At 44.0% G+C, this 22,637-nt stretch overlaps 2 protein-coding genes across 4 annotated transcripts in view; one reads left to right on the top strand and one right to left on the bottom strand.

Annotated features, from left to right (window-relative positions):
- Positions 1-2,542: 2,542 nt before the first annotated feature.
- On the bottom strand, positions 2,543-12,686 carry TSR3 (TSR3 ribosome maturation factor). 2 transcript variants are annotated; one of them, XM_077828767.1, is made up of 6 exons: positions 12,479-12,686; positions 11,300-11,516; positions 8,092-8,285; positions 5,103-5,276; positions 2,847-2,910; positions 2,543-2,769 (listed from the first exon to the last, which is right to left on the bottom strand). In XM_077828767.1, exons 1-6 carry the CDS (start codon positions 12,669-12,671, stop codon positions 2,616-2,618), a joined length of 996 nt encoding a protein of 331 aa, XP_077684893.1. In that variant the 5' UTR covers positions 12,672-12,686; the 3' UTR covers positions 2,543-2,615. The 2 variants fall into 2 exon arrangements, with proteins under 2 accessions (XP_077684893.1, XP_077684894.1); XM_077828768.1 differs by having other exon boundaries at positions 2,543-2,749.
- Positions 12,657-22,637, top strand: part of GNPTG (N-acetylglucosamine-1-phosphate transferase subunit gamma) — a 25,391-nt gene continuing 15,410 nt past the window's right edge. For both annotated transcript variants that reach the window (XR_013347347.1, XM_077828769.1), the window contains exons 1-5: positions 12,657-12,734; positions 12,963-13,017; positions 17,622-17,689; positions 18,294-18,348; positions 18,448-18,531. Coding sequence is in view for 1 of the 2 variants with exons in the window: in XM_077828769.1 (XP_077684895.1) it covers positions 12,689-12,734; positions 12,963-13,017; positions 17,622-17,689; positions 18,294-18,348; positions 18,448-18,531 (308 nt within the window). In the remaining variant the exon portion in view is untranslated. The remainder of the gene's footprint in view (positions 12,735-12,962; positions 13,018-17,621; positions 17,690-18,293; positions 18,349-18,447; positions 18,532-22,637) is intronic.

Genomic DNA, 22,637 nt, shown 5'->3' with positions numbered 1-22,637 from the left:
TAAAAAATTACTAAAGATAGTTAAGACCCAGGCAGACTGCGAAGAGCTACAAAAGGATCTCTCAAAACTGGGTGACTAGGCAACAAAATGGCAAATGAAATTTAATGTTGATAAATGCAAAGTAATGCACGTTGTAAAGCATAATCCAACCTATACATATAAAATGATGGGGGTCTAAATTAGCTGTTACCACTCAAGAAAGAGATCTTGGAGTCATTCTGGATAGTTCCACTCGATGTGCAGCGGCAGTCAAAAAAGCAAACAGAAAGCTGGGAATAATTAAGAAAGGGATAGATAATAGGACAGAAAATATCATGTTGCCTCTGTATAAATCCATGGTACACCCACATCTTGAATACTATGTGCAGATGTGGTCGCCCCATCTCAAAAAAAGATATATTGGAATTGGAAAAGGTTCAGAAAAGGGCAACAAAAATGATTAGGGGTACGGAACGGCATCCATATGAGGAGTGATTTTTCAGCTTGGAAAAGAGATGGCTAAGGGGAGATATGACTGAGATCTATAAAATCATGGCTGGTGTAGAGAAAGTAGGTAAGTAAGTGTTTACTACTTCTCATAACACAAAAACTAGGGGTCACCCAATGAAATTAATAGACAGCAGGTTTAAAACAAATAAAAGGAAATATTTCTTCACAGGATGCACAGTCAACCTGTGGAACTCCTTGCTAGAGGATCTTGTGAAGACCAAGACCATAACAGGGTTCAAAAAAGCATTAGATAAATTTATGGATGATAAGTCCATCAGTGGCTATTAACCAGGATGGGCTTGAATGGTGTCCCTAGCCTCTGTTTGCCAAAAGCTGGGAATGAGCGACTAGGGATGGATCACTTGATGATTACCTGTTCTGTTCATTCCCTCTGGGGCACCTGGCACTGGCCACTGTTGGAAGACAGGATACTGGGCTAGATGGACCTTTGGTCTGACCCAGTTGGGCCATTCTTATGTTCTTATTCCCCCTTGTCACAGATTCACAGGGTCTGGCCTAGCCTGTAGCCAGTCCCTTAGGAGTGACACCTATAGCATGCTGGACCCTAAAGATCTACCAGTTCCACAGGGGCAGGCCCATAGACTCCACAACTTTGAAACTGGACCTTTGTGCACCAGTGATCCCCATCTCACTCTCTGTGGCTCCCTGCAGTGAATTTAACCAAACTAGATGCCTGCAGGAAGCTTGTTCCTATCCCTTCTGGTGAAATGTTCTATTTGGAACAACACCAAGCAGCCTTTCCAAAACAAGGTAACAATATATTAGTTACCTGGCATAAAGAATCTGAAAGTCCTTAGATCAGCATACAGAAGCAAAGTTTCAGACTGATTAAAGTCAGGGCCCCTTGGAGCCATGGTGCCTTAGGAACTCTCTTTGCTTTCTGTCTGTCTTTTTGTCTGAACCAGGTCAGAGCCCCATGTGCCTGAGTGCTCAAGCTCTTAACCCAGCCACCTGACCCCTTTTGCCTTTGTTGACCAGCTCATGGCCTTTACTCTGTGCTTCCCTGAAGAGAAGTGTGTGTGGGAAATCTCCTCTCTCTTGTCTGTTGGTTGCCAAGTGTGAATGTCCCACACTATTCACCTCATTCCTTCCCTTTATACTCAGTGCACAGCAATGCAAAGCCTCGAGGGAGGCTGAGGTGCACACAGGAATCAGAAATATTACCAAAATCCCCATATTCATCACACAATCCTAATATATGTCATACAAAGTAAATAATGCTTTTTCAGCAAGATGTGTGCCAGCTACAAAGTACTACTGTTTAGAGATGAGAAATCCCTGAAAGCCATCCTGCTTTAAAGAGCAGAGAAGCAATATCTGAACCAGTTTTCTTTCATGTTCCTTTGTTCCTCCTTGTGCCACTGATGTTTAAAGGATTCTGTCACTGCATGCCCTGTAACCTTGGGTTCCTTAATGCTATGCCAATATGGCTCAAAACCCTGACACCACTAGCCAGCATAAGAATCTCAACCTGGCTTCCAGCAGCTTAGTTACTTCTTACAAGGTGACCCCAACAGCGTTTTGAGTCCCAAGTCTCCCAAAATCTGTTAGGCCAAGTCCTTAATTACCAGATACTTGGACTACTCCCCTCTGCTCTATCACCCCCAAAGAGTGAAACCAGCTCTCCATGTTATCAATTCACGTTTGGACTTATACTCTACACAGTGTGCACGACAGACCTGCTTGGGGTAAAAACTGTTGATGCGCATTAACAGTTCACTAATGTGGTTTGGTTTAGTTTAGTCCCCTTACAAAGAGGAATTATTAATGTGCATCAGCAGTATGCACATGGACAGTTTGGCTGCAGCAGACTATTGCAGGGTAGATTCATACCCCAGCATGCCATGAACTAATGTGCAGATAACCCTTGACATAAAGGCTTCAGCTAGAGAGATATATGCAGGCAGACCCCTGTGCCTCCTTGTTGTCCTGCTGAAGTCAATGGAGTAGGCACAGTGGTCCCCCACAAAAACCCAGTTGCAGGAGTGGAGCCCAAGTCATTTCACTGTTCATGGAAAAAGTCTTGACAACATTTTTAAATTTTCCTTTCAATTATATTCGTGGTTTCTTTACACAAATTTTCAAAACTCACTTTTATAAATTCTTTAATCTCTTAGTCTTGTTTTAACTCCCTTCCAAATAACTGGTTTATTGGCTGTTTGTGCAGCAAACTTTTCACTGTCATCTTCTGTACTATCATCATCATCACCACTGTCACTGCCATCCTCTTCACCAGATTCTTCATCATGTTGTGCCATTCTGAAAATAAGAAGTTTTTCTCAGAGGTATAAAAGCAAAAGAACTTTCTGAAAGGAGAATGAAAACAAAGTAATTACCCTATGGAGCTGATTGGTCTGTTAGGATTTGAAAATTCTTTTCCTGAGTCAACATCAAATGGATCTGAAAAAAAACATTACATCTGGTAAGTGTTAAGTTTAAGATTCTTTCTTCACTCAGAGAGGAAAATTAAAGGGATTCTACTGACTAAGCCAACATTTGGCTCTATATGAGGAAATCCAGTGAAGCACTGCTGTTCATCTTGACACTTTGAAAACCAGGCCCCTTCCCTTTAAGGCATCTCCAGTTGAGTGCCCAAAAAATTGAAGCACTTAAAATCACTAGTCACGTCTGAAAATGTTGGCCCTAAGCTCCACCTCATTGACAGCTGTATCCATAACCTAAGTGAAAGCAGATACTTTAAGAAAAGCTCACAACAAATTGCCTTTAGTCAAGCTGTGGAATGTGTCAGTTTTGGCTTGAGGAAAAACTGAGATATAAATTAAAGTAAAACTGACTCCTTTACAGTGCAATAAAGTATACATTTCCCAGGGAGCTTTAAGGTTGATTGTAGTAAGTAGAGGGGAGGCTTATATTAAGTCTCCCTGTAATACAACCTCCTTTGTACAGTTGTCGGTTGCTATACAGGTGAGTATAGATTGGATATTAGGAAAAACTTTTTCACTAAGAGGGTGGTGAAACACTGGAATGCGTTGCCTAGGGAGGTGGTGGAATCTCCTTCCTTGGAAGTTTTTAAGGTCAGGCTTGACAAAGCCCTGGCTGGGATGATTTAACTGGGAATTGGTCCTGCTTCGAGCAGGGGGTTGGACTAGATGACCTTCAGGGGTCCCTTCCAACCCTGATATTCTATGATTCTATGAGTATACATACACAGCCTCTGCAAATCATAAATAGCTTTTGATAAAAGTGTTGGAGAGGGGCTCCTGACAGGAGGGAAGATGATTGAGTAAATGAGTCTGAACTTGGCCTCACCTCAGAGTGGACCAGAAATCAACCCAAGTCTCATCATCAGAAATTCCAGCTGACACTTCCATCTGGAAATCAGTGAGTTTCCAAAAGGTTAAGAGTCTGAGTAGATCCGGGCCTCAGTCTAAGAGTGGGAGAATTGCAGAATTCCATCTCAGAAGTGGTAAAGGCACAAAGCTTGACAACCAAGGCTGTACTCAGAAGGACCAGAAAGGAGACAAGTGCAGCTAGCCCTGTGACCGTGACAGAGGCCATCTAGTCTGCCTGCCTTTCTGAAGGACCAGAATAGCCTTGTTCCTTTGGATCTACTCAGGTGAGTTTAGGGATTCTTTTTCTAAATGTTTCAAGTAACTGGGTTTCCACTTCCCTAGGGAGACTATTCTATTCCATAAACTAATATACTCTAGGGACAAGATGATGTCTGTTATTCAGCTTAACTTTTCATTCAGTTTCATCCCCTTAGCCAAGACACCAGGGGCTGGCTGCCTGCCCTCCCCCTCAGAATGTGGATGAGATGCACCCGCCACCTCCCACCTTTGTGGGGAGAAGTTACTGGCAAAGCCAGGACACCATGGTTGCAGGCTTGGGTCATGTGAACTGTCAGCGCATTGTTAGCCTAGGGAGGGGCATGGGACTTATGCACCCAGAGCAGGGAGGGGAAGTGACAGTGGCTAAGAACTGCGGCCTTCACACTCACTTGGGCAGTTTGTGTTGGGATTTTTTTGTGTGCCTCCTGCAATGAAGTGCTTTCCCATGAGCAAGGGAGAGTGAGAGGGGAGACAGAACATGCAGGCTGAAAAACCACTGAAGGAGCCTGAACACAGGAAACTGGCAGCAGCTGTGAGACATGGAAACTGGGAAGGAATTGTACTATACTTTTAGTACGTTACTTTTGACTGACTACATCTGTCTGGATTTTTAGATAGCATTTCAGGCAGGGACTTTCAGTCTTCTATTCTGTCTGTACAGTGCCCACAAAACTGGGGGCCCGACGCCTGGCTGGGACCTTTAGGAACTGCCACAATACAAACATCAATCTAGTTTTAATTTGTGCCAATATTTCTCCTCTCTAGGTCTTCTCATATTTATCAGTCCTCAGTGTTCAAACTTCCCAATTCAGCACTTGTAAATGTAACAAGTGAGCTGTTTACCTTCTTTCTTCTTTAATTCCCTGAAAACATCCTTTATAAAACTAATCGGGGCAGCCACTCTGTTAGTAAATTTATGTCCATGTAATGCCTACTGAGATCTTTTTTCATCTTTAGCAACAGAGCATTTGGAATTGTTAGGAAACCACATGGAAAGGTCACTCAAAGGGAGGCTTTTACCTATATCTTCAGTTTCTCTTTCTTGTGCACTTGCTAAAAATTCCTTTTCAACTTTCAGCACCTCCTCCTGGCAATGGCAGGCCGCATATTTCTCCAAGAGATTTTTGTTCAATTCAAGAAACACTTTTCCCCATTTAAACTTTCTCAGAAGAATGGTGGCTAGATCAGAGAACCCTAAAATAGAAAACAAATATGACCAGCTTCTCTTCAAACATGGGACTCGTAACAAAAAAAGCTTACAGCTGCCTTGATATTCAATCAGCGTAAGTTCAATGCATAGTATCTGTCACTAAAACAGTGATACATGAGACATTTGTCAGCATCTTTGAATGTTTTGGAATCTAGGTCTGGAAACAGGAGACTTAACTTGAGTGCCTCAAGTGAATCCAGAAGAAATCCACTGCGTTCTAGTTAATCAGTCTCCTGAATGTGGAAATATAAAATGTTGTACAGTACTGTGTAAACAAAAGGTAGCTCTCTATGCAGCCAAAGTCTACTGTTAACCCACTTCCAAGCCCTCAGAGTGGAAAGTGTGGGTCTATGATGGTTTCAGTCTTCCTTCTCTAACAGGACTCAGAGTGGCGATGGACAACTGTTCCTTGACCACCTTGAGAGGTTGAGACATATCACAGGCTCTGCTGACAATATGTGATGACCACCAGCTCTATCTCCTCCCCAGCAGATGCATCAAACCTCATCCCAAACATGTCCCAATACCTTCCAGAGATTAGCAGGAGGAGGATGTGCAGCTGGCTCAAACTGAACCCATTCAGGACTGATGTGTTGCTGATGTGAAATGGAAACATATCAAAGAGCAGCCAAGACTTGGCACTCACTATCAGAGCATCTGCCACCCACTTGTTAAGGAGGTACAAATCTCCTCTGGTTACTAGTAGACTACACTTGATATCTAGCAATAATAGTAAGCATCTTCTACCTCTAGCTTGCCAGGATACTGCACCTCTTCTTTTGGAATGAGGATCTGGCCACAAAAAATGACATGTCACCTCCACAGTGGACCTTTTAAACTTACTGTATCTGGGGCTAAAGATGCAGGCAACATGGAAAATCCAGTCTGTGCAGAATAAAGTGACCAGCTCCTTAGCAGGAAAATACAATGAACACATCAAAGCTGCCCACTGGCTCTCTGTAGCAAAGAGGCATGGCCTCCCTCAGATTGACAGTGAGGGAGGGCCAGATGCCCCCTGGTGGGCAGAGTCAGGAAAATCATGCCTGCCATGCCAGAAGCAGAGGGGCAAGGCAGGAGCAGGACCTATAAAAGGCGGGCCTTGTAGCTCAGTTGGGTGGAAGCCACTGAGGGAGGCAAATGCTTCTACCTTGCTGCTGGAGCCAGAGCCTGCTGTGGGCTTTCGCTGGCCCAAGGACTCATTTGAACTGCCCAAGCTACCAGACATGCCCGATGCTGAGGAGCAGCTGGGATTACTGCTTGCAGCGTTCCCAGGGGAGACAGAGGACAATCCAGAGATCCAGGTACACCCCAAGGGAAGGGTAGGAAATGGCCCAGGGACAGCCGACTATGGTCTGGCTGGGTCGCTGCCTGAGTCTGGTTCAGCATGTTGTGGCTGGATCCCTACTGACTCAGTGGCAGAACCCTCTGCCATTGTTAGGGCCCTGGGCTATGATGTGGTGGAGTCAGGTGGACCCGTGTGACCCTACCCTCTGCCACCCCACCTTTGGCCAGGAGGCCTATGGGAGTCTACCACTGGCCTGGGTCCCCCTAGACTGTTGGGTTCTTACCCCTGTCTGAGAGGGCTGGAGCCCTAGATGGCTGGTACCCTGCCCTGCTTGTGGGCTGCGGTCCCCAGATTATTCAGTGGTCTGCCCTTCCTGAGGGTTGGGGCCCTAGACTGTGCTTGGTACCCCGCCCTGTCTGAGGGCCTGGGTTCCCACACTATACCTGGCTTTACCCTACCTGAGGGTTGGGCTTTAGACTCTTTGGTGCCCTGCCCTACCTGAGCGCTTGGGCCCCAATCACTCGCTGCTCTACACCACTGGAGGGATCGAGCCCAGAGACCGCTAACTTCCCCCTTGTCTTAGATTGTTATTCCAGCAAAGAGGCATGGCTTCCCTCAGAGACTGACAGCGAGGGAGGTCCACACATGCCTACACTCTCAGTAGCGCCAATTTGAGGCCCTAGTTTTAATCTTCAAGGTCCACAATGGGTGGGGGCCCAGCTGCAGCCAAGACCCCTATTCCAACACAACAAGAGCTGGTTTAAATTTTTCAGAACCAACCAATGAAGGTTTTCAATACCGTGGAACCCCATTTATCCAATCTAATTGGGAGCAGGGCCAAATCCGATAATAAAAAATTAGACTAATCTGGAGAATGGGCACAGAGCTTCTGCTGTCAGCTCTGGCTTCAACTGGAACCTCTGAGCCCCACCACTTGGGCTGTCAGCCCTGGTTTGGTTAATACGGACAGCCAGATAATGGAGGCTTGGATAAATGGGGTTCTATTGTAACTTCATTAAGAAATATTGAAGCTTTTCTCAAACCAGCTCTGTTTATGATCCCCTGAAACAACTCTACTCCTTCTAGCTAAGAGAAAAGCCTTCAAGAGTTAAAGATAGGGTATTCTCACTGATGATCGGCCGCATGCCCGACTGGAGAAGATAAGACTGAGCCTGAGTAACTGTATTCAGAGCACAATGGAAGTGAAGTAACCAAAGACAAGGCATTACATGTGTGGATACTAGTAATGGTATACAAAGTGGTCAAACCTAGAAGTAAAGAGCAGAATCCATAATGGACCACTCCAGGACTTGCTGTATTTATTTAGTGCTTGATAGTGCAGGGTTGGATGCTCAAGAATCTTTTAAGATATGACAGATACAGACCTTGAGCAAAACATTCTCTACATCTGTCCACTGAACAAGATGTTGATCAAAAAATTACTTAAAAGAAAACTACAATAACGAACACACAGTCCTGATTTTTTTCACATTAGCTCCACATTATAGCCTTACCAACAATACAGAAAGTAGCAGCTAAAGCTTCCACGCAGGACAGCTTGCACGGTCGGCCGTAATTTACAGGATTTGCTGCCACCAAGTAAGGCAACAGTCGGAGACAGCCTCCCCTCATTTTACTAAATGGTGTTTCTTCCAACTTGGCCCACGAGCAATCTATGACTGCAACTCCATTCTGAGCTACAACCTGTCTGAAAAACAAACTTTATTGTAGTTGGGCATCTAATATCTCATTTTAAATGTTTAGTTCTTTGGATTAAGGCTGGTACTGTGTACAAGAACTCCCCCCCCCCAAAGTGCAAACAAGCAATTTTTCATACGTGTGTTAACTGACTTGCCAAAACACTCCAAGTATATGGCAGAGCTAGGAACATAGAGTTCAGCTCTTCTTAGTGCGTGTGCCTTCATCACAAAACCATCTTTTCATTGTGAAAGAATGGACCTTTTTCAAGCTCCACAAGATACCATCACTCCTACAGTGTCAAGTCTCCCGAGAATAAGTGCTCTAGTTAGCAGGAATTTGATTATTTTCTTACTTGATTCATGGAACACACCTTCACAGATAAAGAGAAACTGATCACAGAACTAAAAATTAATGGTAACTTAGGTACAAGTGATCATGACAATCACAATGTGCAAGCAGAGTAAAGTTCAGACCAGTGATATATATTGCTGGTGCTTTAAAAGGGCCAATTTCACAAAGCTGAAAACAGTTGAGCCAAATCAGTTGGGAAGAAGAATTTAATCAGAAAAATGTGACTGATAATTGGGAATTGTTTAAGAACACCTTACCAGATGCCCCAAAAGCCACAATCAAAGAAAAAAGTTGTACTGATTAAAAACCGACAGTCTGGTTGTGTGTGAAAATGGAGGCAGCTATAAAAAAACAAAACAAACAAATGGAAGTCAGAAGGTAGGAATTGTAGAAAATTGACCAGCGAAGCAAAGGGACACAAGGATAAATCTATGGTCAGCTCAGTTCAGGACAATATGTTTAAGTATTAGGAACAAAAAAAGTCTTAACAATGGTACTGGTCCATTACTAGATTAAAAATGGCAGAATTATCAATACTAATGCATAAAGGAAGAAGTGTTCAGTAAATATTCTGTATTTTGGAAAAACAGATGATGTAGATATATGACAAGTCTCATTCCATTCCACTAGCATCTCAGGAAGATATGAAACAGCAGCTATTAAAGTTAAATATTTTTAAATCAGCACCCAAGAATTTTAAAAAAGAGCTGATAAGGATCTCTCTGGACCACTAATATTGATTTTCAGTGCATCTTAGAACACCGAGCAAGTTTCAGAAGACTGGAAGAAAGTTAATATGGTGTCAATATTTAAAAAGGGTAGATAGGATTTCAATTGAACTTTGATCCCACGCAATATAATGGAGCAGCTGATATGGGACTGAATTACTGGAGAATTAAAAGAGGTTAATAGAATTAATGCTACTCAAGATGGGTTTATGAAAAATAGATCCTGTCAAACTAATTTTCATATCCTTTTGATGAGATTACAAGTTTGGTTGATAAAGGTAATACTGGTGTTGTACTATACTTAGCATTCTGTAAAGCATTTAACTTGGTACTGCATGACATTTTGATTAAAAGTCTAAAAAGGTATAAAATTAACATGGTACAGATTAAATGGATTAAAACTGGGTAACTAATAGGTCCCAAGGTAACAGTAAATGGGGAATCATCATCGAGTGGGTGGGTTTCTATGGGGGTCCCTTGGGGATCAATTTTTTGCCCTACACTATGTGACATTTTTGTTAATGACCTGGAAGAAAACAAAATAATTAATGAAGAAGTTTACAGATGATAAATTTGGGGAGTTGTAAATAATGAAGAGGGCAGGTCACTGATTCAGAACAATCTGGATTGCTTGGTAAAATGGGTGCATGCAAAGTATGTGTTTTAATTTGGGTAAATGTAAACAGCTAGAAACTGTAAGCCATACTTACAGGATGGGGGACTCTATCCTGGGAAGCAGAGATTCTGAAAAAGATTTAGGGTTGGTGGTGGATAATCAGCTGACCATGAGCTCTGACTGCAATGCTGTGGCCAAAAAGACTAATGCAAGCCTTGGATACATAAACAGGGGCATCTCAAGTGGGAGTAGAGATGTTTATTCACCTCTTTATTTGTCACTGGTGTAACCGTTGCTGAGATCATGTATGCCGTTCTCATGTCCATAATTCAAGAAGGATGTTTATAAATTGGAGAGGAGTGAGACAGGAGCCACAAGAATGATTAGTAGACTCCAGGAGGTTAATATATTTAGCTTAACAAAGAGAAGGTTAAGGGGTGACTTGATCACCTACAGCTATAAGTACCTACAGAAGGAACACACTTAATAATGGGCTCTTCAGTCACCAGTGAGACAGGTGTAACAATCAAGCAGATGAAAGCTGAAGCTAATCAAATTCAGACTGGAAATACGGCATACATTTTTACCACTGGAACAGTTTACCAAGGATTTTGGTGGATTCTCCCTCACTGACAATTTTTAAATCAAGATTTGATGTTCTAAAAGATCTACTCTAGGAATTATTTTGGAAGTTCTATGGACTGTGTTATACAGGAGGCTAGTCTGGATGATCAGAATGGTCCCTTCTGGTCTTGAAATTTATGCACAGGACTGGACTAGATGAGCTCTCGAAGTCCCTTCCAGTCCTGTGATGCTATGACTTTCTGAAATTTGAAGCCTGGATTTCATAGTTGGCAGTTTAAAAAAAAAACAAACTACCATGAACTGGGCACTTTAGATATGGAATCACTAGGAAACACTAGTTGTGGGCCTCATAATATTAACCACACTTTACTGTATCAAATATTGATTTAAAAATAAATAAATAAATAGATAGATAAAAAGCAGTACATCTGACCCATTATCAGCATCTCTGCATAATCCTGGGGCCTGTTAAAGAAAAAGGAAGCTACTTTCCATGCATAATTAACTATATTAACGGAATAGGTAAGGCAAGATACCCCCATGTTACCATTTTTGTTGACAATCAAATAATGAAACGTCTTCCTTAGATCAGCTAACAGTACATTTGTTAACATCGGCACAGAATGAACACCAGCACCTCTCTATGAAAACTCATAATACGGCAAGAAGTAAATAAGCATGTGATAGTGGATTTGTACCTAAGAAATAACACTCTAGGACTGCAATTCACATGGAACCTACTTGTCAGCTGCAGAGACATACTGAGTTGCCATAGGACTGAGGATGAGCCCCGGGAATCTCTGATTGAGACGCAGGTTTCGGAGCAGGCCTTTGCGAGCCAATTTCCTCCCCGTGCATTTCTTGGGATCGCAGTGTCCCAGCTCCCACATGGCAAGAGGGCATGGGAATCTCACCTCTGCAGCATCCCCCTCTCCAGCGCCATCCTGCTGAACGCAGGCTGCAAACACAGAGCAGAGCTCAGCCTTCTCCTCAGAGGCCCAAAGACTATAGAGGGAGTGGGGCTTGGCAGTGGCTTCCCCACCCCCGCCGCAGGTGGGGCTCAGCAGCAGCTAGAGCTGTCAACCCTGTTTCTCCAGGAGTCTCCCAGAATCGGGCTCTATCTTCCGGAGGCTACTGAAGCCAAACCGGGAGATTTTAGGAGGCTGAAAGTCCAGCAGCACAACAGAGCAAAGGCAAGCTCCCTGCCCGCCTGGCCCCTCGTGGCAGCGGTCAGCAGGTCCCTACGGCCCCTGGGGAGGTCTAGGGGGTCTCCGCGCACTGCCCCTGCTCCTAGCGCCGACTCTGCAGCTTCCATTGGCTGGGAACTGTGGCCAATGGGAGCTGCAGGGGCAGCGCCTGCAGGCAGTGGCAGCTCGCAGAGACCCCTGCCCAGAGGCCCCAGGGAGCTGCTGGCTGCTTCTGGGAGCCTGCCTTAACCCCGCTGTGCCACGGACCAGGAGCCGCCTAAGACACCCCTCACGCATCCCAGCCCCCAGAGCACCCAGCCCCCCTCCCAGAGCTCGCACCCTGCCCCTCAGCCCCCTGCCCCAGGCTCAGCCTGGAGCCCCCTCCCACACGCCAAACCCCTTGGCCCCAGCCCAGAGCCGGCGCCCCAGCCGCCTGCTGCAGCCCCATGAACAGGGGCCGGGCAGGGGCAGCAGGGGCCGGCGGGGGCCGCGAGGCGGGGCCGCGGGACAGGGCGTTGGGTCTGTGCCATTAGGCAGTGGGGAGCTAGGCGGCGGCCTGTACCGCTGGGGCGGGTGGGGCTCGGCATCTCCTGTTCCCCGATCACCGGGGCGTGGGCGGAGGCCTGCGGCGTCTCCCCCGCCCCCGGCGAGCGGGCGGGCGGGCAGGTCCGTGGGGCAAAGGGGGCGGTTCGGTAACCGGCCCCCTGGAGTGGGGGCCGCGGGGTCCGGGCACCTGCCAGCGCCGCCTGCGCGTCCGCCGCGAAGGTCTCCAGGGACTTGGGCGCGCGCCGGGCGCGTCCCTCCAGGCGGCGAAACGGCTTTTTCCTGCCCATGGCTGGCGGGGCGCCCGCACCTCGGCCGCCGCCGGGCCTGGCCGACCGGACCGGACCGGAAGGCGCCGCGCTGCGCGGTTCCCCGGGAGGCATTTCCGCTTCCGGGAGCAATGGCGGCTTGGGCGCTGCTGCTCGCGCTGCTGAGCGCGGGGTTCGGTGAGCGCCACGGGGAAGGGAGGGAGCCCACGATCGTGGGTTGTACGGAGTGGGGGCGGAACCGGGCCCCTGGCCGCCCCCCTCCCGCCAGCGCCGTCGCCGACCGGGAGGCCCCCTCCCCCAACACGCTCGCAGCCGGCCCGCGGCGGGTCCCCATGAGCCCCGCGGCCGCTGCCAGCGCAGCGAGCTTCCCCCCACTGACCGTGCCCTCTCCGCTCTTTCTTATAGGTCTCTCTACGTCAGCTGGTAAAATGAAAATCGTGGAGGAGCCGAACACCTTTGGGTGCGTGGCCCTGGTACTTCCCCGTGCTGAACTTTTCTTGTTACTGACAGCAATTTGCTATCCCTCTGCGTCCGCCGGGCACGTTTACTTCTATCCCAGACATGAAGTTTGGTAGTGATGATCCTCATCTTCCTGTCAACCTCCTTGGCCTGTGGTTTGCACCCTGAGCAAACTTGTCTTACAGGAAAAAACATAAAAATAAAAATGTGTTTTTACACCAAGAGAGCTCTTTCAGTGTAAAATCCTAGTGGAAATGAGGCAAAGGTAGTTTGTACTTTGATGTGGCAAGTTGAAAAAACTGCTCCCTCATATGGGGTTTATCTTGACTACCTGCATCAAGGTTAAAACTACAGTGCCTTGCCTCCACAAGGATTTTACACTAAAGTAATTATCTTGATGTAAAATCACACACTTTTTTGCTGTGAGGATCTAACCACAGCCCTGCTCTCTGTGATCAAGTGAGTGCCACACAAAGAACTACCCGCCTCCAAGTCACAAGTTCAGATCTAGGGACTGTCACCTGGGGTATTTCAGATGGCACCTGTAGGTGATGCTGTTGCTCAGGCAGCTGGCTTTAAGAATTAAAGCCAAAACTAATTAGAACCAAAGTTGAATCCAGAATGCTGAGCATCGGTTAGATTGGAAAGTAATGCATAGCGTTCTAGGAATGAGGATGGGGCTATTACCTGTGAGATGGACCTTGTGCCAATGGGTAATGAGACAAATTGAGTCCATTCCTTGAGATGTCTAAAGCTTTCCTAAAGGAGGGCAGGATGCAGTAGACCAGGTTCTCTCTAAGAAGTGGCTGTTTGGCCCTTTTATGTAAGAAACCATGTTCTGACATTGCCAATGTATTGCTATGTCTTCAACTTGCCGTGTTTGGGGAAACGTGAAAAGGTCATGGTGAGGTAACTGGCATCATCTGGAGTCCCTAGATTTCTTTTATCTTTCAGTCTGGTTTCAGGTCTGATGACACAGAAATGGCTCTGGTCTTTTGGCTTGGTGATTTGTCCCAGTGTGATCGGGTGTCCAGGTTGATGATTTTAGGTGCAACCATGTATTCTACTTAGGTGTGAGAGTGTCTTGTGCTCATAGCTCCTCCCCTGGCTATCTGAGGCAGTACTGCCTCAACCCCCTTGCATCCGATGAAGTGAGCTGTAGCTCACGAAAGCTCATGCTCAAATAAATGGGTTAGTCTCTAAGGTGCCACAAGTACTCCTTTTCTTTCAACCCCCTTCAGTTTCTTCTTACTGCCTGGGGCTGGAGTCAGAGCTCTCTGTGGTTCCTAACCTCACAATCTCTATTTCTTAGTGACTTTTTAAATTGTATATACAGTGGACCCTCGCTAGAACACGTGCCTATATAGTGTGAATTCGCATATAATGCGGTTGCGGCCATGGATCCCAAATTTAATTAATTGCAATTCATTTTAACGTGGTCCCCGTTATAATGCGATACAGTGCATGGATCCCAAATTCCGCGTTCTAGCGAGGGTCCAGTGTAATTAATTAGTACTCTTAGTATCGTGCTAGTTAGATTTTAGTGTTAGTTAGCTTTTATTTAAGTATTTCTGTGGTGATGCCCTCACCAGGGATTAAGCATTATCTGTTTTGTGGGGGAGCAATCCCAACAACAATCCCCACATGCATGCTTGCTATGTTTGGGCAAAGTCCACTTCAAGGAGTGGTATTCAATTTCCAAATAGTGCACAAAATGCCACTTAGATGGCAAGGGATCTTCATCTAAAGCAGCACCTGCTGGGGACAGGCTGGGTTGCTTTCACAAGGCTTGGGGCTCGATCACCACTGACAGCTGGATCCTAAGCAGCGTCAGATTAGGCTATGCCATTCATTCCTTTCCATCCCTTCCTCCCACCCTGCTTCCCTGTCCCTCTTCAGGAACCCCTTTCACAAGATACTGCTCCTCAAGCAGGTTCACTCTCTACTGGCTTTGGGAGCAGTGGAGGAGGTTCCATTGGAACACCGGGCCCAGGTACTTTTTGGTGCCCAAATCCAAGGTAGGGGTAAGATCCAGTCTTGACTTTCACAGCCTCACCAAATGTATCAGATACACAATGTTCTGAATGGTCAATCTATTGACTATTCTCCCCACATGGTCTCAGAACAAGTGGTTTGCTGCTCTGGACCTTTAGGACATGTTCTTTTGGTTGGGAATTTTGCTGAGCCACAGAAAATTCCTTCGATGCATCATGGCAGAGTGCCATTTTCAGTACACTTCCTTTTGGCCTCTCTTTTGCCTCTCAGGTTTTTACCAATTGGATGGTCTTGGTCACATCTCCCTGTATTTGGATGACTGATTACTGAGGGGCAGCTCCAGAGAGACAGTCCTTTCTCACATCAACACTACACTATGCTTGCTCAACCATTTGGATCTCATCCTAAACAGCGGGAAAGTCAACTTTGGTTCCCCCTCATAAAATTGAGTTTATTGAAGCCCCAACAGAATCTGAGTTCAAGAGCGTCTTTGCTGACTGACCATTTTCAGGCAATTTGCTACCTTTGCCTCAGTCTGCAGTTGCAGCCTTCGATGACAATTTGGATATGCCTGAGGCTCTTGGGCCACATGTCCACTTGTATGTAAGTGGTATAGTTTGCAAGGCTGTGGCTTCACTCCCTTCAAATATGGCTCTGGACAGTTTACTGTCTGACTCTTCACCTCTTGGACAAATAGGTCCATCTCCCTCCATTGCTCCTAGACTCCTTGCAGTGGTGGACACTTCTGGAGAATGTTTGTCAGGGTGTTCCCTTTGTCTGGCCATAACCAACCAGTGCCTCCCCGATGGTCTGGGGAGCACATCTGGGGTCCGTGAAAGTTCAGGGTCTGTGGCTGGAGCAGGGGCCCCACTTCATATCAACGTGTTGGAACTTCGGGCCATTTATAATGCGTGTCATGCTTTTCTGGACCATATTGGGTTCAGTGGTTCACATACTTACCAACAATACCACCATGTTGTATTATGTGAACAGGCAAGGGAGAGCATTCCGTGTTGAGGAGCATATTCCTCCCATAGCTGATCACTTGCCCAGGGTCCAGAATCATCTCGCAAACCATCTCAGCAGGAATTTTTCCCATAGTCGCGAGTGGTCCATGAAGACAAAGGCCTCTGGGTCATCTTTGCAGCTTGGGGCATTCTGAAGAACTTGGAGTACTTGCTTCACCTTCAGTTGTCAGACCTTGTGCGTAGCTCATTGAGAGTGCATCTGGCAGTGATGTCAGCATTTCATTCCCCCATTCAGGGAAGATCAGTCTTCTCCAATGCCATGGTAGCAAGATTCTTAAAAGGGCTTCTTCATCTCCATCGTCTTGTCTGAGAGCCGGTTTCTCTGTGGGACCTTAACATGGTCTTAGTGACTTTGATAGGACCTCCATTTGAGCCCCTGGCATCTTGTTCATTTCAACTTTTGTGTCATAAGACTGCATTCCTGGTCGTGATAATCTACAAGGAGAGTCTGTGAGTTCCAGGCTCTGATGTCAGAGCCCCTTTATACACAGGTTTCAGAGTAACAGCCGTGTTAGTCTGTATTCGCAAAAAGAAAAGGAGTACTTGTGGCACCTTAGAGACTAACCAATTTATTTGAGCATATTTATTACAGCTGTAGCTCACAAAAGCTTATGCTCAAATAAATTGGTTAGTCTCTAAGGTGCCACAAGTACTCCTTTTCCTTTATACACAATTCTTCAAGAAAAAAGTGACTTTATGACCAGACTCAAAATTTTTGTCTAAAGTTGCTCAGTTTAATTTGAACCAGGTGGTGTTATTTCCTAAGACACATTGACCTCTGGAGAAGTAGCATCTCCATAGGTTAGATGTCAGATGATGTCTAGCCTTTTATATGGACAGGATTAAACTGTGTCATGCTTGCCTCATCTGCTTGTGTCATATGTAGATCGCATGAAGGGGCAACTGGTCTCTTCACAGATGGTCTCTAAATGGATAACATGCTTTATCAAGACTGCATATGAAATAGCTTCGGCTATACCTCAGTGGGTGCGAGTTCATTTTACGAGAGATAGAGCAATGTCAGTAGCATTCCTCGGTGACATCTCAATATTGGACATTTGCAGGGCTGCTGTGTGGTCATCGATCCATACAGTTATGAACCATTATGCCATTACCTATCATCCAGAGTAGATGCAAGTTTTGGTAGGGCGGTCCTGCAATCCTTGTTTAGGTAGACTCAGCCTCGCCTCCTGGGGTGCATACTGTTTGTGAGTCACCTAAGATGGCTACATCTACTCAAAGAAGAACCACAGTTACAGTAAGTAACCATGACCCTACGAGAGGTTCATGTGATCATACATGTCATTCTCATTGAAGACAATGAAAACTATAGGTCCTCAGGACCTTTGAAAATCAGACTATTATTATTCAGGTATGTAAATATGGATTTAGAATCCAGGTTTGATGGTTTTGGCTATTGTTTTCAATATGACAGTCCTTTAGATGCTCAGATACTAGGGTGCTGGGGGACATATTAAATACCTAGATAAAAATATTCTAATTTAATCTCATTGCAAATGGAAAAAAAAAATTTAAATTAGTCTAAATCATTTTAAATTAGTCTTTTTTTCTTTTTTAAAAGATTGAACAACCCATTCCTACCTCAGACAAACAGGCTCCTTCCAAAGATGGCACCTTCCCCAACCTCAGGTGTGTGCAAATGTCAGTTATTATATGTTTAGTTAATACCACTTTTGTGAATATAATCTCTAAAAGAATCTGTGTGTGTAATTTTTGATTGCAGTTGTCTAATAGTAAGATAGACTTTGGCAGAAGCACTTACCACAGTATAATATCTACATGATTAGTCCATGTTCTTTAATCCAATCATGAAAATGCTTCTTAGGCTTATGGATGAATAATTTCTTCTCTAAATTTCACAGATAATTATTGGCATCCCAGATGCTACCAGTTAGTACTTATCACTTATATAGCACCTAACCTAGTTAAAATAATTTTCCTGTGTGAATCTCTCTCTGCCTCAATTCCAAGTCTCTAAAATGGGAATAACAGTGCTTCCCTACCTCACAGGGTGTTTGAAGGATAAATACATTAAGGATTGAGGCACGAAGATACTATAGTAACTAGGGCAAAATAAGTACCTTAGTTTAGGTTTCTTGGATGCTGATTGCCTTATGCTCTGTAGAATGTTAAATCTGCAACCTGTATACATACAATTCTCTGATCATGATAACTCTGTTTAAATTTAACCAACCCATTGTCCCTTTTGCAAGCCATTTCATTTTATTTTCAGGTCCTGCACATCTCTTTAGGCTTGCTGGCAAGTGTTTCAGTTTTGTGGAATCTACGTGAGTAACTGGTTTAGGTGCCTGGCTGTATTTTTAGGATTGGCAGTGATATAGGCCTTCATTTTATTTTTTAAAATCTGACATATTTTGTTTCTTTAGGTATAAATATGAGTTCTGTCCTTTCCATAATGTCACTCAGCACGAGCAGACCTTTCGGTGGAATGCCTACAGTGGAATTTTAGGGTGAGACAATCCAGACATTTCTTTTTACTTTAGTTTGTGAGTTGCACTCTTTGTAGAACTCCTGAAATCAGCACTTTTTAAATTAGCTATAGTTACTTTACCTTGAAAATAAACTAATCTTGGCATTCAGTCCAAACACTGTTCCCTAAACAGTTTTCAGTTACACCAATGCCACTATCCTGTAGAAGCTGATGAGGTTGTAAGGGTGTAACTGAGAGCACAATTTGTGTGAAAGTACTGCAAAATGTATCTTGTTAAACCTCTTCTAATAGCCAAATCATGGACTTTTAGTAAATCAGGCTCCTTGGCCATTTATTTTAATAATTAATAAGTTCTTATTTGACTATAACATTTTATTCTTGAGACTTAATTTAAGAATATGTAAAATAAATCAATCTGACATCTTTCAACTGTAGGCATCATCTAGTTGCTGCTGTTCTCATTACTTTGTAGCTAATGATGAAAATAGAGTTTTGGTGGCTATTGCTTTAAACTTAAAAACTGCATGTTAGCTAAGCCATGAGAATCCAGAATTTGGAAATCCTACTTGGTCTTAACATATGCCAAGAGTAAAATATGAAAGAGGTCTCTAAAGGTAAGTATTCTTTCTAACAATCCTTTTCCCATTTCTGGATCACGTGTAGCATTACATCAACTGCTTGAGATTGCCAGGAATGGGAATTATCCCATATATGGGATCATGTATCTTAAAACACGAAATAAAAAGTCTTAAGGCAGAACTGACATAACTACAAAATGGAGGCATTATTGTTGCGTATGAGTTTTATTATTGGACGCTCTAAGAGCTCAAAAATTAAGTGTATTCTATATCTTTATAAAGATTTCCCTTTCCACTAAAATAAAATTTTCCCTATCTCACAACCCCTGGAAAGCCTGGGAAAGCTGATAGTACTTTTAATGTGTCCTAAAGGTCAACAAATTTGGGCTAAGTTGGACCAACAGGGCAATAAATTCCATTCTCTGAAGATACCATACCTCCAGCCTTCTTCCATTTAAACCATCTGTTCTGATGTTGAATGGCTTAGCTAATTGTAGTTCCAGTGGCATAACACAAAAAGACATGCAGTTTGAGGTAGCCAGGTACCAAACCATTAAGGGCTTTATAGTTCAAAATTAACATCTTACACTTAACCCAAAAACAGACTGGAAGCCATTGTCAACTGCACATGACATGCATTTCCTGCAAGAAACACAAAATAAGTATACAACCACAATTTACATTAGCCAAAGTTTCCATAAGCACTTTCTCCTTAAATCTCAGTTTTGAGTTGCATATAGCTCTCAAGTGTGATATCTTGAAATGAAACTCCTACTTGGTCTGGGCCTAGAAGTAATTTTAAATATATTTAATAAAAGCCCATTCAGCCTGTAGAGTCAGTGCCTAGATCCAGGTAGAGGAGCTAGCATACATTTAATTTAAAAACAAAGACTGATTTAAAGGTGCCTTCCTCTGTAAATATTTCCTGTGTGCAGATGGGTAGAATGTGAGTGAAGAGCTGGTCTTCCCTGCAAATAGGATAGTCAGAAAGTCTGAAAGGAGGAGGTTACACCCAGAAATATAGTGGGCCTTAGGACCAGACAGTTGCAGAGACTAGTTTGTAGTCACTCTTGTCAGCATCAGAGAGAATCCTACAAGCTAGCTGAGCTGCAGTGGATTCCTAGACAGCAGTAGGGAGCCCATGCCGGAGATAGGTCTTTAAGCTGTGAAGACCCAGAACCACTGAATGGTTAGATTTGTCTGGAAAGTGGGAGAGTAACAGAATTGTTGGAGAAAGTTCCTGACCTGAGAAAGTGTTCGGGATGCAGAGACACTGCACTGAGCTACTGAACAAGGGTATTTATCCATTTCAGAAATATTTTTGAAGGACCACTTTAGTCCAGGATCAGATTCTTGGGTGCAAGGGGCAAAACATCCTATGTTGCAGAGCCCTAGCTATGGGACTCTTGGCCAGAAATCATCAAAATGAGCCTGAGCTTGACTACAGGGGGGGTTGGACTAAATGACCTTCTGAGGGCTCTTCCCACCCTAATTTATGATTCAGGTCTAAGTTCAAGTCCTGTGTTTTCAAAAAGGCCTGTTTCCCACACATCAGAAAGGAGCCTCTTTTTACATATGCTGTAGTCAGTGCTATCTTTATTTGTTGTTTATTGCTTAGATACTTTGGGGATAGGTGCTTTGGAAATGTTTAAGATATTTTTTCAGGGGGTTAGCAAAACCTGGTTCTTTCCACAGTCAAGGACTTTTGTTTCAGTTAAGCAAAAACGAAAACTGATGTTCCAAGAGGACAGATGTGTGCTTGTTTCAGTTTCACTTTAAAATGTTTGTACATCATGAAAGATAGTGGATGGACTAACTTGATGTTTTAAAGGATTTCTTGGACTGAGAAACAAAAATGAGGATTTTACATATTTGACAATGAAAGCTACTGAGTATTTTTAAAGCGTGTGATTATTCTTTCTACTCAAATTAGATAATTCCAAAAGTTTAGTATCTAATTCCCTCCAGTTGTTCTGCTAAATGCCTTCAAACTCCAGGTGCAGAGAATCTGTGTCTTGGAGATCGCAGTGCATTCTGAATTGGGTGCCAAATCCTAAAAGGCAAGACCTTGCATTATCACGTAACAATAATATTTTACTTTTCTGCATTTGTTTCCTCCAGTAGTTTGATAGGCACCTTACAGATCATATATTTTTGGTCCTGCTTTGAGTAGGGGGTTGGACTAGGTGAACTCCTGACATCTCTTCCAAGCCTAATCTTCTATGATTCTATGATAAAGTTCCTGCCTCAGAGAGCTTAGTCTAAATAGACACCATACACATACACACAAAAGGAAAGATATGAAAAGCAAAGTGATTAAAAATTGAAGTGTTGGTTTGTTAGCCCCACAATTTTTGTATGGTTCGATTTCCATGTCTTTTTCAGTAAACTAAGGGAAGGGTGTGAATGGGGCAGGCTGAGGTTTATGGGTTGCCTGCCTTCTACTGTGTTTTAACATTTTCAAAGAGCTGTATAAATGTTATTTGTCAGGGCACCTCTGTGAAGCAGTAAGTATTATTCCCATTTTTACAAGTGGGAAACAGAACAACAGAGGTGAAATGACTTTTCTAATGACCTTACAGTGGCTGTTGTAAAGGCAGGCTTGCTCGTCTTCTCTCCCTAGATGACAAGGAAGTCCATGATCTCTGCATGGTTTCATGTGGATGCACAAGGCCTGGTTGCAATAATAACAGTGTTATAATACTGATGTATGGGGCTCCAGGAGTTTGCAATCGCAAAGGGGGTGATCTTGGCTATGCAGCAGCATTTAAATGGGGAGGTCACATCCAGCTTAAATGACCTCCCAGAGTGGTAGAGTGAACATAGGTAAACAGACAGCTTGGTCCTGATGTGGTGTGATGCAATGCAGTGTGAGAGAGCAACTGGAGGACTGCCAAGTCAGTGCGAAATACAGAAGTATCCACAAAAACCCTTTTCTGCACTAATTAATTCTGAAATAAACTTTCAAAGTGGATTATCTAATTTGCAATAATTGGCACTTCATTTGAAAGAAGAATTGTGTTCTATGAACCAAGGGCATTTTAATTTAAAAAAAAAAAAAGTTAATGTGAAAAAACCTTGGGTAGACAATCCCTAAGGCTGACCTCTGAGTCAGGATTCTATCCTGGCCCCCAACCTGGGTTGATGGTGAGACCACAGTGCCACTCTTGTGACTGTCATGAGTTTTATGGTCTAACGGAGAATATTTCATTTTAAATTGGAATAGGTCACTTTCCAGAAATATATTGTTCTCTTCACTGACAAGTTGTGAAGAGTGAGCATGTTTTTGAGTTTGTGTTCTTGTTTCACCCATCTGCTAACATACGTTGATTGGGCTTACTCTGTATTCTGAGTAATTGAGAAGATTGGAGTTTGGTAATGCCTCTTTCAAACAAATTATTGATGACAAAATCAAACCCTTTTTCAGTTTTATTTGGTTAAGAAAGTGTGGAAATGGTTTTGAGACATGTCAGAATAACCATAGTGCTCAGAAACTACTGTGATGGACTCTATAAGTAATTAAAGAACTCCACTGTGGTTATGAGGT

The sequence above is a fragment of the Eretmochelys imbricata genome, chromosome 10, assembly GCF_965152235.1.
Source record: "Eretmochelys imbricata isolate rEreImb1 chromosome 10, rEreImb1.hap1, whole genome shotgun sequence".
Lineage (NCBI taxonomy): Eukaryota > Metazoa > Chordata > Testudines > Cheloniidae > Eretmochelys > Eretmochelys imbricata.
This window is presented reverse-complemented; position numbering and strand designations above follow the sequence as displayed.

What these genes read in the sequence shown, in the direction of transcription:
- TSR3 (XM_077828767.1), bottom strand. Translation starts at nt 12,671, where the DNA reads ATGCCTCCCGGGGAACCGCGCAGCGCGGCGCCTTCCGGTCCGGTCCGG. An exon ending in CGCGCAGGCGGCGCTGGCAG is followed by an intron (nt 11,517 to 12,478) that starts GTGCCCGGACCC and finishes CTGTGTTTGCAG; the next exon opens with CCTGCGTTCAGCAGGATGGC. An exon ending in TGCTACTTTCTGTATTGTTG is followed by an intron (nt 5,277 to 8,091) that starts GTAAGGCTATAA and finishes TTTCTATTTTAG; the next exon opens with GGTTCTCTGATCTAGCCACC.